This window comes from Ceratotherium simum, chromosome 7, assembly GCF_057802395.1.
Source record: "Ceratotherium simum simum isolate JZ-2026a chromosome 7, ASM5780239v1, whole genome shotgun sequence".
Lineage (NCBI taxonomy): Eukaryota > Metazoa > Chordata > Mammalia > Perissodactyla > Rhinocerotidae > Ceratotherium > Ceratotherium simum.
In genome coordinates, this window is record NC_141906.1 from 21871490 (window position 1) to 21884984 (window position 13495).

The 13495-nt window shown below is 39.8% G+C and overlaps 1 protein-coding gene across 1 annotated transcript; it reads right to left on the reverse strand.

The window, feature by feature from the left end:
• Positions 1 to 6907: 6907 nt before the first annotated feature.
• Positions 6908 to 8010, reverse strand: LOC101394009 (olfactory receptor 5P1-like). Its single transcript, XM_087433990.1, has one exon. The coding sequence runs from the start codon at positions 7842 to 7844 to the stop codon at positions 6921 to 6923; it is 924 nt and encodes a 307-aa protein (XP_087290116.1). The 5' UTR covers positions 7845 to 8010; the 3' UTR covers positions 6908 to 6920.
• Between the last annotated feature and the right edge of the window lie 5485 nt (positions 8011 to 13495).

Sequence of the window (13495 nt, forward strand, 5' to 3'; positions counted from 1 at the left end):
TAACTTTGAACAGGAAGGGTTGGCTAGAATGGGATGTGTGGGAGACAAATGAAAGTCCTGCAATGGTGAAATATCCTCAAAGAGCCCATCACTCCGCCCCTCCACAGAGAGCATATGCCCTAAAAGAAGTCCAAGTAGTAAGAGGATATTTGTGACCTTGAGCTTTTGCTTAACATTTATGTGCCTCAGTTACATCGTCTGTAAAATATGGGTTGAAAAAAACTTTATCGGGTTATTCTGAGGATTAATTGGGTCATTACTTGTCAATCACTGGGAACAGTACCTGAGATGCAGGGAGCAATCTAATATTATAGTTCCTATTGCTAATGTTCTGACTACTACTATTACTAACATCGGACTTCTAGATCTTTTAAATCTCCAACCATGCAAATAGATAAGGGAGATATGTGTTCTCAGCAGAGGGTGATTACAAAACTTTTACTAAACTAGGCTAGGATTCTAGTTGCCAATCTGATTGAAACAGTGTTGAGGCAGTGGCATAATTGTGGTGAGCGTGGGTTTACGTAAAGCCTGTCACAGTTGTAGCAGGATGTGATAACAAACATTCCCTTGAATCAGGCTGACATTCAAATAGATTCAAAGGCAGCACAGTCAGTGGTTCATGCCAGAGCAAAAGTTTCCTTCAGCAATCTGTTCCTTTATTAATTTTTCATTCACTCATTTCAAAAATTCATTTATGTTTATTATATTCCAGGAACTGTGAAAATTAGACTCATGGGGAAAGAAGAAAGACGTTGTAGGTGACCATATGAAACTTCCCTCATTTCAAGAAAACAAATCGTGATTCTGTAACTACAAGTGCAGTGAGTATTCCAAAAAAAATATGTAGGGTTCTATGGGGGATAGCATGGGTACTTAATTTGGTCTTGAGCTTCTAGAGGGCATCTGAGAGGATGAGTAACAACATTTAGCGTGGTACCTATAGCATTAGAAGGCATTACCCAGGTGGAGGGAAAAATGCATCCAGGTAGAGGTAGTGCATGTGAGAGGGTCCTGAGACGGCAAAGAAGATGGATTCAACCTACAGTGGGTAGAAAATAGACCAAGAGAACTATTCAGCTATAACATGGGCAATTTTTTTACTATAAAAGGAAGGATGGTTCAGAGAATGCAACCAAAAGCCTAGAAGGAAAAGCCAAGAGCCACAGAGACTTAAGCAGGGAGCAGGGCTAGACTGATTGAAAAAAAAAAAAATGGCAACATTTATCTAGTTGGATTTGGAATTTCTATGGGGCAGTGTTGTTATATGACTCCTATATTTCCCTTTTATAAACAGGACTGTTCACTGCAGTTTTTTTACTTCTGTATCAACAGTGTCTAATAGGTGTGCAGGGGTCATATGACTTATCACTTTAGTTTCCAGGTCTTCAAACAAAGAGGGAGTGTATTTGAAAAGTTGTGCCCAAGGAACCTCACCCATGTCTGAACCTGATTTATATCTCATGATGGTGGACTCATTGCTGATGCTGTAATGGCATGATATTCAGGGGAAACATGAGAGGATATGAATGTATTTTGGCATGTTGTAAATATATAAATAATTGTGGTCATAAGGATTGTGGAAGATTGGAGATGGTTGCAAAGTCTTTCTAAGTCTCTTTGAAAGATACAATCTAACTTCCCTCCCCTATAATATGGTCTAGCTTTAGTGATTTGTTTTACCAATAGGGGACAGTGGAAATGATGTTCTGCATCTCCTGGGGCTGGTCATAGGATACACTGCAGCTTCCATTTTAGTCTCTTGGGACACTTGCTATTGGAGTCCTTAGCCATTGTGTGAGAAATTCAACTACTCTGTTGGTAAGACCATATGGAGAGACTCTAAGACTACATGGAGAAGGACAGGCTTTCAAGCCATCCCTGCAAAGGTGCCAGGCATCCAAGTGAAGCCATCTTTAGACATGCCCAGATGCCATCTGAATATCACTAAGTCACTCCTGTTACTGCTATGTGGAGAAGAAGAAATGCTGAGCCAAACCCTATCTGAATTCCTGAGTTGGAAAATAATGTGATATAACAAAATGGTTTTGTTTTAAGCCACTAAGTTTTGAGAGACTTGTTATGTAGCAATAGATAACATGAACATCACTTTTCCTCAACTAATAAATGACATCCCATTCACAATCACTGAATAATCTAAGCCAAAAGTTTCTGAGGTTTCCTCAACTAATTTTTTTAATTTTTAACCTCTCACACTAATCCATCAGCAAGTCCTTTCTGGTTCTTTAATTAAACTATATCTTGAATAGGTTAATTTCTCTCTAATCACATTGCAGTCACTCTAGTCCAATGCACCAGCACCATCTCAGGTCTTGACTATTAACCTGACTGGTCCCCTGCTCCCACTCTTCCCTTTTAGAACCAATTTTCCATACAACAACCAGAGTGATCTTTAAAAACATGCTCATGTTAGATTAAACCTATTTTTAAAAATCACTTAATGGCTTTCCATTCCTTTTAGAATAAAATCCAAACACTTTTCCATGGTCTACGAAGCTTCCCATGATGTAACTCTTTTTGAATACCTCTCCCCTCCTGGTTTACCATGGTATCTTCATTTCTTGAGATGATCATGATCTTTGCACTTGTTGTTTTCTCTCTGGCAGCTTTTCCCCACTCTCCATCTCAATGGGTCTTTCTCATCTTTCAACTTTCCACTCATCTGTCACATTCCCCAGTGACTTTCCTTGTCACTCTCTCTAAGGTAACACCACCCACATCACCGTAGTTACACCATATACATGGTATCAACCCAATTGACTTGTCTCTTCCACAACACTTATCATGTTCTGTATTTGTAATGTGTGTTTATTCCCTAGTGTCTACCCACTAAAATCTAAACTTCACATGAACTCTGTTGTATTCATCAACATATCTTCAGTGTTTTCTCAGTTCCCAGAATATAATAAAGGTTCAACAGATATGTTTGAAATGAATGGATGAATGACTATTCCATATCTACCTGTAAAATGACTTCAAGGCCTTGATCAGATATTCCTTACAGACTTTGAGATGACGTCATCAGGAAATTATCAATATTTGAGACCTCCTCCCCCAACTTCTTCCTGAATTATTCAAAACGTGCATATATAAATATTAACAGCTCTAGAAATTAATGTTTGCCACTGGTTTTTGACTCAAATTAATTCCCAATTAGCAAAGCTCAAATGATACCTGACATTGAGGGTATTATGCAAAGTGAAATAAGTCAGAGGGAGAAGGTCAAATACCATATGATTTCCTTCATTAAGTAGTAGATAATAACAACAGTAAACAAACACATAGGGACAGAGATTGGATTGGTGGTTACCAGAGGGGAAGGGGGGAGGGAGGAGGGTGAAAGGGATAATTCGGTACATGTGTGTGGTGATGGGTTGTAATTAGTATTTTGGTGGTGAACATGATGTAATCTATGCAGAAATAGAAGTACAATGATGTACACCTGAAACTTTTACAATGTTATAAACCAATGTTACTGCAATAAACAAAAAATTTAAAAAAAAATAGATGAAAATACAAAACAGTGTTAAACTCAAAAACAGTAGTGGGAAAAACAGAATAATAAACATTATTTTAACAAAAAAAAAAATGATACCTGAGGTAAAATACAGAAGACCTGTGAACACTCTGACCTCTGAGATGTGGGTCCAAAGTGTCCAGAAGGAAGCTAGTTTTTATATTCAGGACTTTAGAGTTCACACAACTGAAGTTCTGAGATGTCATGGAACTCAGGAGGTACCTGGAATCATTACAGGACAATTGGAAATGTTGTTCATCAAAAGTTCAATATTACATTGACACCTCGAAAGATGCTCATAGCAAGAGATGATATTGTCTCTTAGCTCCATTATACCAGATGCCTGAAAGAGTGAACACATATATTGCTGAGACCATTCCTGCTTTTAGAACTCTACAAGATCAAATGGAAGCCTGCATACCTAAATAGCCTCACCCTGGGAGATATTTTCATGTGCTATTATGATGGACCGAATAATCATTAATGACTCAATGGGATTCTAGTAATTCTTATTTATATTTCATTCTCCCCAGGTAAAGACAGACTCAATAAAGATTCTAGTATCTTTAGACTCTTATGATCATTTTGCTATGAAGTGTCTGTAACCACACACCAGGTAAGCAGTCTCTGACATAATAGAAATATATCTTTGGTCTCTGCCCTCAATTCCTGACACAAAGCTTCTAAAACCCTTGTAATTTTCTGAGTGTTAGTGGTGCAAGGAGCATCTTTTGTTCTAATATTTGGTCTTTGACACTGGTTCCTGACACAGAGCTCCCAAATCCCTTGGACTTTCCCGGCTGATAGGAGCATCTTTTGTTCTAACAAGGGGATTCTTTGAGGGGTCTTGGATAGCTTCAGGAAGGGATCTGGTCACCAAAAAGACCAAACCATGATTAGAAGCTTGGAAATTTCTGCCCCACTTCCTATTCTGCAGGAAGGAGAGAGGGGTTGGAGTTTGAGTTAACATCAATTGTGTTGTTATTATTGTCTTCCAGTCAATTCCCACTCCTAGAGACTCTATGTACAGCAGAGCAAAACCCTGCTCGGACTTTTTGCACCATCCTCTCACCTTTTAGTGCTGTATTAGACAATGCTCCACTGCTATTCATAGGGTTTTCATGGCCAATTTTTTTGGGGGGAGGGAAGTGGGTGGCTAGGTCCTTCTCCCTAGTCTGTCTAAATCTGAAAGCTGTCCACCATGGGTGACCCTGCTGGTATTTGATATACTGGTGGCATAACTTTCAGCATCACAGCAACACACAGCCGCCACAGTATGACAATTGACAGATGGGTTGTGGGCTCCGTGACTGGAAATGAACCCACGCCATGGTGGTGGGAGTACCAAATCTTAACAACGAGACCACCAGGGCTGGTATCAATCATCTAGCCTCCATAAAAATCCCGAACTATGTAGTGGAGAGCTTGCATGTTGGTGAACACATCCAAGTGCCAGGAGGGTGGTACACTCCAGCTTCATAATAAATAAAATAGAATAGAAGCTCCTGCCCTGGGGACCCATCCAGACCTCGTGCTATTTATCTCTGCATCTGGTTGTTTATTTGTATCCTTTATAATATCTTTTATAATAAAGTGGTAAATGTAAGTAAATGTCTCCATGAGTTTTTGTGAGCCATGACAGCAAATTGTCAAACCTGGGAGAGGGTTATGGGAACCCTGGACTTTGTAGCTGAGTTGGACAGAAGTGCAAGTACCCTGGGGACCCATTACTTGTAATTGATGTCTGAAGTGAGGGCAGTCTTGTGGGACCGAGTCCTTAAACCTGTGAAGTCTGATTCAACCTCCAGGTAGTTAGTGTCACATTGAATTAAAGACTAGGGCATCAAATTGATGTTCAGATATTTAGAAAATACTGGTTTTCCAATTGGTTGTTATGGGGGGAAAACACCACATATTTCATGTCAGAAGTCTTGTGAATAGAGAAACAGTTTTCCTTAATCCATTAATCATTTCACATAGTTTTTTTCAGCTGTATTACCTTTTAATCTTTGCTAGACATTTTCCACTTAAAATTTGCAACAATGTTATAGATATTCTACATTTTTACTTAGCAGTATATTGTAAATAGTTTACATTTCATTATACTTTTTCCTTATATCTCCCAATCCTCACTTCTCTCACCCCGTTACACGGAGACAAGGACTTTCATAATCTTAGTCTTGCTTTCAGAAGCTCTAAAAAGTTGTCTCAGTATTTGCTTTGAGTCCAGAGTTCCTGTACTCCAAAAAAATCTCTCCTCGCCCTCTCCAGTCTCACGATGATGAAGCAAATGAGGGTAGATCATACCCAAGAAATGCTAAAACATTTTTAGTTTTTTTTCTCTTATGGGTTTTAATTTCTTCATAAATCTAGACTGTGGAACTATGATTGTTGTTAACATGTTAATTACAATGTTTAGAATTAAAAGATATCCTTTTTAATTCCTACAAATAAAGACTACATTACGTCAAATGGGACTATCTGTTTTTAAGATGTGCTTAATTATGGATAGACTTCCAGTCAAATCATATGATTTTAGTGTCCAGAGCTGATTTCCTAAAAGGTAGGAATTAGACCAGTTTTCCCATCCTAGTTCTTTTTTTGGAGTTTTTACAACCTAGACCTTCTTTGAGATAAGGTTGTTCAAAAGAATGATACACAGTAACAGATTAGGCTTGATGACCCTGTTTAAATCCTCTAGATCAGTAATGATGCTGAAGTCATTAGACCAATAGTGTCGTTACTTCTGTAGATTAAGTGAATGGAATCAGAGGACTTGAGTCCTCTTGAGTCCACACCTCTCTGGACAAACTATTGGATCTCCCTAAGACTCAGTACTCTAATCTGTAAATTGAGGTAAATTAAAATACCAGCATCATGGGATTGCTGTGATAATTAAATGGAGAAGCATAGTGGTTTTGGACTCAGACTTTCTAAATTCAAACACTGGTCCCATAATTTTCTAGCCACGTGAATTTGGGCAATCTGCTTAATGTCTCTGTGTCCCAGATGATTTATTTGTAACATAAAAATAATAGTACTACTTCATAGAGTTTTTATGAGGAATAAACCAGTTAATACATGTAATGAACTTAGAATAGGGCCTGACACATGGTAAGTGCAAATTATTGTTTGCTAAATAAATTAAATTTTAAAAAGCACTTGGCACCTACAGGTGTTCAAAAATAGTGATAATTACTACTATTGTTATACTTATTTCAAGGTCTCTCTCAATTAGTTTACAAGTATATAAAAGTGAGAGTTTGAAGAAGTGTGATGTTAATTTAAGCAATCAATTAGCAGCATTTGATATGTCTTAAGTGTGACATTGGAAAACAAAAACTTTATGGGTCGCCTGAAATGCTCTGAATGGATCCTAAGATTATATTCTGACAGTTGCCTTTCTCAGGGCCTCCTTTACATCTCTATTCCTCAGACTGTATATGAGAGGGTTCAACATGGGGATCACCACTGTGTAGAACACAGACACCACCCTGTTCTGGTCAGTTGAGTAGCTGGACTTGGGCATGACATAAATGAAGGTAATAGTTCCATAGTAGAGAGTAACTGCAGTGAGGTGGGATGTGCAGGTGGAGAAGGTCTTGTGTCGCCCTTCAGTGGAGCGCATCTTCAGGATGGTGGTGAGGATGTAGATGTAAGAGAGAGCTATGACAAACACTGTAACCACGATGATGGATCCAGAAGAGATGGAAGGGATAATCTTAATAGTGGAGATATCTGAGCAGGAAAGTTTCAACAAAGGGGAGAAATCACAGAAAAAGTGATCTATTTCATTTGGTCCACAGAAAGACAGACTCCATAAACAACTAGAAAATGTCCAAGCGTTCACACATCCACCCAGATAGGAAGCCCCCACCAAGAGAACACAGATTCTGGGGGACATGTGGGTAGAGTAGAGCAGGGGAGAGCAGATGGCCACATAGCGATCATAGGCCATGGCAGCCAGCAGGAAGCACTCGGCTGTCCCAAATGTGACCACAAAACAGAGCTGGGCTTCACAGCCAGCAACAGGGAGGGTGATTTCATGTCCAAGGAATCCTACAAGCATTACAGGTGTGACTGATGTGGAACACCCGATGTCCACCAAAGCCAAATGGCTGAGGAAGAGATACATGGGAGTATGAAGGTGGGAACAGCTTCTTATTAGAGTGATTATGCTGATAATGGCAACTAAGGTGACAACATATATTTCTAGAAATGTCACAAAGAAGATGACACAAAGTGTAGGGTCCTTTGTTAAGCCCAAAACGAGGAACTCTGTCACGCTGGTGTGGTTTCCAACCATCTCACTTGTGAATTCTTCCTGTTCAAGAAAATGAGAATACTCATTTGTTTTGTGCTTTCGTTCCACACATTCCCAGTTTTCTTTGGCTATTCATCAGACTCATTCACAGTGATTTCTTCCTCTGGCCAGTCTGTAAATAAGGTGCTCTAGAGGATTTTTTTTTTTTTTTTTTTTTTTTTGTCTCTTTCCTGTTGCACAAAAGGAGAATGATTCAACCTCACTCTCTGGGATCTCAGTTATATTCTTTTATGTATCTAATATTTGTTTTAAAACACCTCTCCATCCTTGACCTCTAGACAGATCTCTGTCCCAAGGTCCAGATCTATAGTTTCAACTATCTATTGGAAGTCTCCAGCTGGAAATTCCACAGATACCCCAAACTCAGCCTCCTCCATACTAAACTCACTCTTTTCTTGGACCACTTTTCCTGTATTCTATATCTGTGGAATAACACCACCCTCCACCCAATATCTCCTGTCTGAAACATGGAGTCATCCTAGCCTTCTCCCTCACCTTGTACCACATCTAATAAAATCCTATTGATTCTATCCACAATTTAGCTCCCAATTTTATTTCTTCATCTCCTCACTTCCATTCCTAGTGTCCTTGCTTTAGTCAGGGCCCTGGTCATTTTTCCTCTTTATTTGTTTACTTCCCTGTCTTTGTTCTTATCCCCTTATAATTCACAATACCTCTGCCAAAGTGACCTCTTGCTGAAGTAAAAAGTAGGTGATGCCAATGGGATTCTTTTAAGTCTTTCAGTGCTTTCTCAAGCCCTCAAGATGAAACCTAACCTATAGCACAGCACAGTGCACACTTTCTAATATAGACCCTGCATATGACTCTTTGTTTGTTTCTCAGGATATTTTCATCCAACATGCACTCATCCAACCTTCCTGAACCACTTAGAGTCCCCTCAATGCACTCCACTCTCTTTAGCCTTTGATCCTTTTTCTCCTGCTTGGAGGGCTGCCAACCTCCCACCATCTTTATCCTGGGTGACTTCTACTTATCCTCAGAGATTCATTTCTCTCCAAAGCTTTCTCTGACTTCTAAGGTTTATCAGATGACTTTCCTTTCTGTTGACATCAAGCTTTGAAGATGTCTAGATTGCCACTGTTTATACTGGGTTATGGTTTTTGTTGTTGTTTGCTTATTTACATTTCACTTTCCCCAATTATTAATTACATATTATTCTCAATAACTGTGTGTTTTATCCCTGTATCAAAAATAACTAGTACTTGGGAATCAAATGTGCTGAGGAAAAACTTGTTAACTGAGTGAATGCATGATTAGCCTAATGAATAGGCTGTGGGGAACCAGAGGTGAATATAATTTCAGTTCCCTGTGCAGAGAAACCAGGCGTTGTACAGAAGAAAGACAGCGAAGATATTATTCGTGCATAAGAAGTCTGTAATGATAGTATAAGCAAAGTAATAGCTTATTTCGTTTCTAAATAAACATTATATAACCTTGTTGATGAAAAACAGGAAAACTTGAAAATTCCTCTCAAATCTGACTACTATCACATAAGTCAACTGTTATAAGTTTGGTAATTTCTTTCCAGGAATTTTTTATTATAAATTTTTGATAGTATTTTTACTTTATTTTTCAGCATAAGAATTTTGTCACATTGTAATTCCTCATAAACATAATTTTTGAGATCTGCTTGATAATGCATTGAGTGACTAGATCTTAATTAAATAATCATCTGCTAACGTTGCACATTTAACTGTTCACAACTTTTTACTATCAGAACTGGTAATCCCACAAATTGGATGAAGCAACAGGAGGAAAGCATAACAACATAGAATAATTTTTAAATTAATCCCTTTCCTAGGTATTTTTCTTAAGACATAACTCGAAAGAAGTATGTTCTATGCTCTAAGAAAAGTGTACCCCCATGATTTGCAATGATGAAAATACTAAACCAAAGTGCTTGGTGGTCAATGCTTTGTTGAGTCTTGGCTGCATTTTCATTAAGAGTTTAGTATCTTCTCCATGTTTTGACATTGTGGTATGACAAAGGGAAAGTTCCTGTGTTTTGAGGCAGTCCTAAGAAAGCAGAATTAACGATAAATAATAAGGGAACACACAGAGAAACTACTGCAGTCCAATCCAAAAATTTCAGGGCATATTAAAGATTCAGTGAAAATTAGAAAAGAAAGTTATGTTTATCAGAATGAGAAAATAGAAGAGTAAAAATAACTTTAAAATATTTCTTTCAATTATTGCCAAATAAAAAATTTTTAAATTGGGATTTATTTTAGTGATTTGAAAATTTCACTCATGCACATCTTTTCTTTCCATTAAATTCAGCTAAAAAATATCCCTGTAGGTAAGTTCTACAGATTTACAAATCCTTTGTGCATGCATTTTCTTTTAATTTTTTACGTATAATTAATAACTAAGGAAAGACTCACCTATAGATCTTTAACAATGCTTCACAATCTATTTTGATTTATTTCAATGAGGGGGCATATATAAGTAGTATTTACATATTTGTAATCATTATATATCATTTTGTAATTTACATTTTCACTTAATGTTATCAGCAAAATATTTCCCAATCTCCTGAGTAATCTTCATAACTGAAATGCTGGATGGAATGATGTTAAACTCCTAACATGCTATTCATAATCTATCCCTGATTAGTTTTCTAAACGTCTCCCTATATATGCTTTCTTACAACTTTTGTGCTTTTAAGAATTATGTTGAACTGACACCAAAATTTTCTTCTCAGTGTTATTGGTTTTAATTTTCCTAGGACAATTTTATGCTAACATCATTATTTCAGTTTCAATGTTTTAAACATTTACCATAAATGATAAATATCAGTACCAAATGTGTTGCAAATGTCTTAACTTATTGAAAATTTAAAAATTTCTTACTTCAGAATAAGAAAGCATTTAGTATTTCAAAAGGTGGGACTCAGTTCTTTGACTGATTGAACTGTGAGGTATAATGAAACAATAATTGAAAATATGCAGGTGCTTAAAGAATATATTCTAGGAGGCGGAGTCAAGATGGCGGCCTAGGCAGACTCTGAACTCACCTCCTCCCGCGGACACAGCCAATTTACAACTACTCGTGGAAAAATTACCCCTGAGACAGAACTAAAAACTGGATGAGAGGAACTCCTGCAACAACGGACAATCCTAACTGGGGTGGAAGAGGCAGAGACTCCCTTCCGGAGAGGAAAAACGCCGCCTTCACAAGCCGCCAGCGTCACGGCCGGCCGCCGGAGCAGCTCACAGGTACGCAGCCTCCCTGGAGGCGCGGGGCCCTGAGCCGGGGAGCGCCCCCGCTGTGGGCATTTTGTGGACCCAGCACAATCGACACCAGTGGCATAATATCTGACCATGCCTGCTACTAAAGCATTGGGGAGCACCCCCAGAAAACCCGGTTCACAAAGAAACTAAAACTGGCTCTTAAAGGGCCCGCGCACAAACTCACCCGTTCCAGAAAGCATCCTAAAATCACCAGAAAGAAAGGTGCACACTGCTTTGGTGACAAGAGACTCACCTAATAGGCCCTGAGTGCATCTCGGTGAGGGGTGAGACCTCTCCAGGGACTGGGACATTGGCGGCGGCCATTGTTGTGGCCTGGTGTGAGCGTGCTGACACAGACGCCATTGGAGTTTTCCTGAGACCTGCTAGCCCAGGGTCTGCTCCACCCGCTAGAGCACCGATTTAATCCAGCTCAGCCATGGCAGGCAGCCCACCCTAGAGACTGGCCCCACCTAACAACAAGCCCTCAGGCAACGTGTGGGCCTGCATAGATTGGTGACTGGATTTTCTGCAGCCTGGCAACTGAGCTGACTTGAGCGGGGCAGGGTGTGCACAAGGAGCGGGTGGAGAGTGTGGGGTGGTGGCGGAGTGTGTGGGGCTCCCGCCGTGGAGAGACTGGGTCCGCTTGGGGAGGATGGGGCGCTCACACGGGGCAGGACTGTGTTGACTGTGTGTGTGGACCTCTGGGCGGCAGGGCTTGTCAGCTGCAGAAGACTTGTGCTTCTCAAAGACCCACATAGGAGGTTTGCCCCACCTTCCAAAGCCTGAAACAATTGGGTGCTCCTGTGCCTGAGGCCAGCCCCACCCAGCTGCAATCCTCAGAGAGCTGACAAGAGACCTAATAGGCTAGAGGTTTACAGCAATTCTAAGGCCCTGAGCCTAACAACCTGCCACACTGGGGGCCTACTCACTTAAAAGAAATACTGCAACACAAATGTGGTATTAGAACTTACAGCCAACTGTGCTGGGGCTCCCCTCACCTGATAAAGAGACTGAAGGGCCCACAACAACTACAAGCAGCTGAGCATTACAACAGCTGGCCAGGAGCATAACTCAGCCTCCCTGGGCGCCTATAGGGAGAGCTAACAGGCCACAATAGAAGGACACACGTAGCCCACATAGGGGCCACCCCTGGAACATTGAGAACTGAGGGAAGCACACTGGAAGCCTCCTAAGCCATCACTTACATAAGGTCACCTATCCAAGAGCAGGAGACGTAGCTGACCTACCTAATACGTAGACACAAGCACAGGGAAAGAGGCAAAATGAGGAGGCAAAAGAATACATTCCAAGTAAGGGAACAGGACAAAACCCCAGAAAAGGAACTAAGTGAAACAGAAATGAGCAACCTACCTGACAGAGAGTTCAAACTAAGAGTGTTAAGGATGCTCACTGATCTGGGGAGAAGAATAGATGAACTCAGTGAGAATGTCAACAAAGAAATGGAAGATATAAAAAAGAACCAATCAGAAATGAAGAATACAATACTGGAAATGAAAAACTCATTAGAGGGACTCAAAAGCAGAGTAGAGGATACAGAAGAACGGATCAGTGAGCTGGAAGAAAGACTAGAAGAAATCACCCAAGGTGAACAGGTAAAAGAGAAAAGAATTAAAAAGAGTGAGGACAGTCTAAGGGACTTCTGGGACAACATCAAGCGCACTAACATCCGTGTTATAGGTGTCCCGGAAGGAGAAGAGCGAGACAAGGGGGCAGAGAATCTATTTCAAGAAATAATAGATGAAAACTTCCCTAACCTAAGGAAGGAAACAGACATCCAGGTACAGGAGGCACAGAGAGCCCCAAACAAGATAAACCCAAAGAGGCCCACACCAAGACACATCATAATCAAAATGTCCAGAATTAAAGATAAAGAGAGAATCCTAAAAGCTGCAAGAGAATGTCAAGTTACATACAAAGGAAACCCCATAAGGCTATCAGCTGACTTCTCAGCAGAAACCTTACAGGCTAGAAGAGAATGGCACGATATATTTAAAGTGCTAAAAGGAAAAAACTTACAGCCAAGAATACTCTACCCAGCAAGGTTATCGTTCAAAATGGAAGGAGAGATCAAAATTTTCCCAGATAAGCAAAAATTAAAGGAGTTTGTCACCAAGAAACCAGTGTTACAAGAAATGTTAAAGGGACTGATTTAAGGGGAAAAGAGAAGACCACAAATAGGAAAAATTATCTATTTCCACGATTAGAACGTAATGGATACAAATGCACAAGAAAGAGGATAGCAATGATATCAAAAGATTAAAAGGAGGGAGGAGGGCAGTTAAAGAGTACAGCTTTCAGACAGAGGTCAAACTAAAGTGACCATCAATTCTGTATAGAAGAAGTAAGGAACAGAGAAGG

Excerpts from the sequence above, each read along its gene's own strand:
- LOC101394009 (XM_087433990.1), bottom strand. The coding sequence starts at position 7,844 with ATGGTTGGAAACCACACCAGCGTGACAGAGTTCCTCGTTTTGGGCTTA.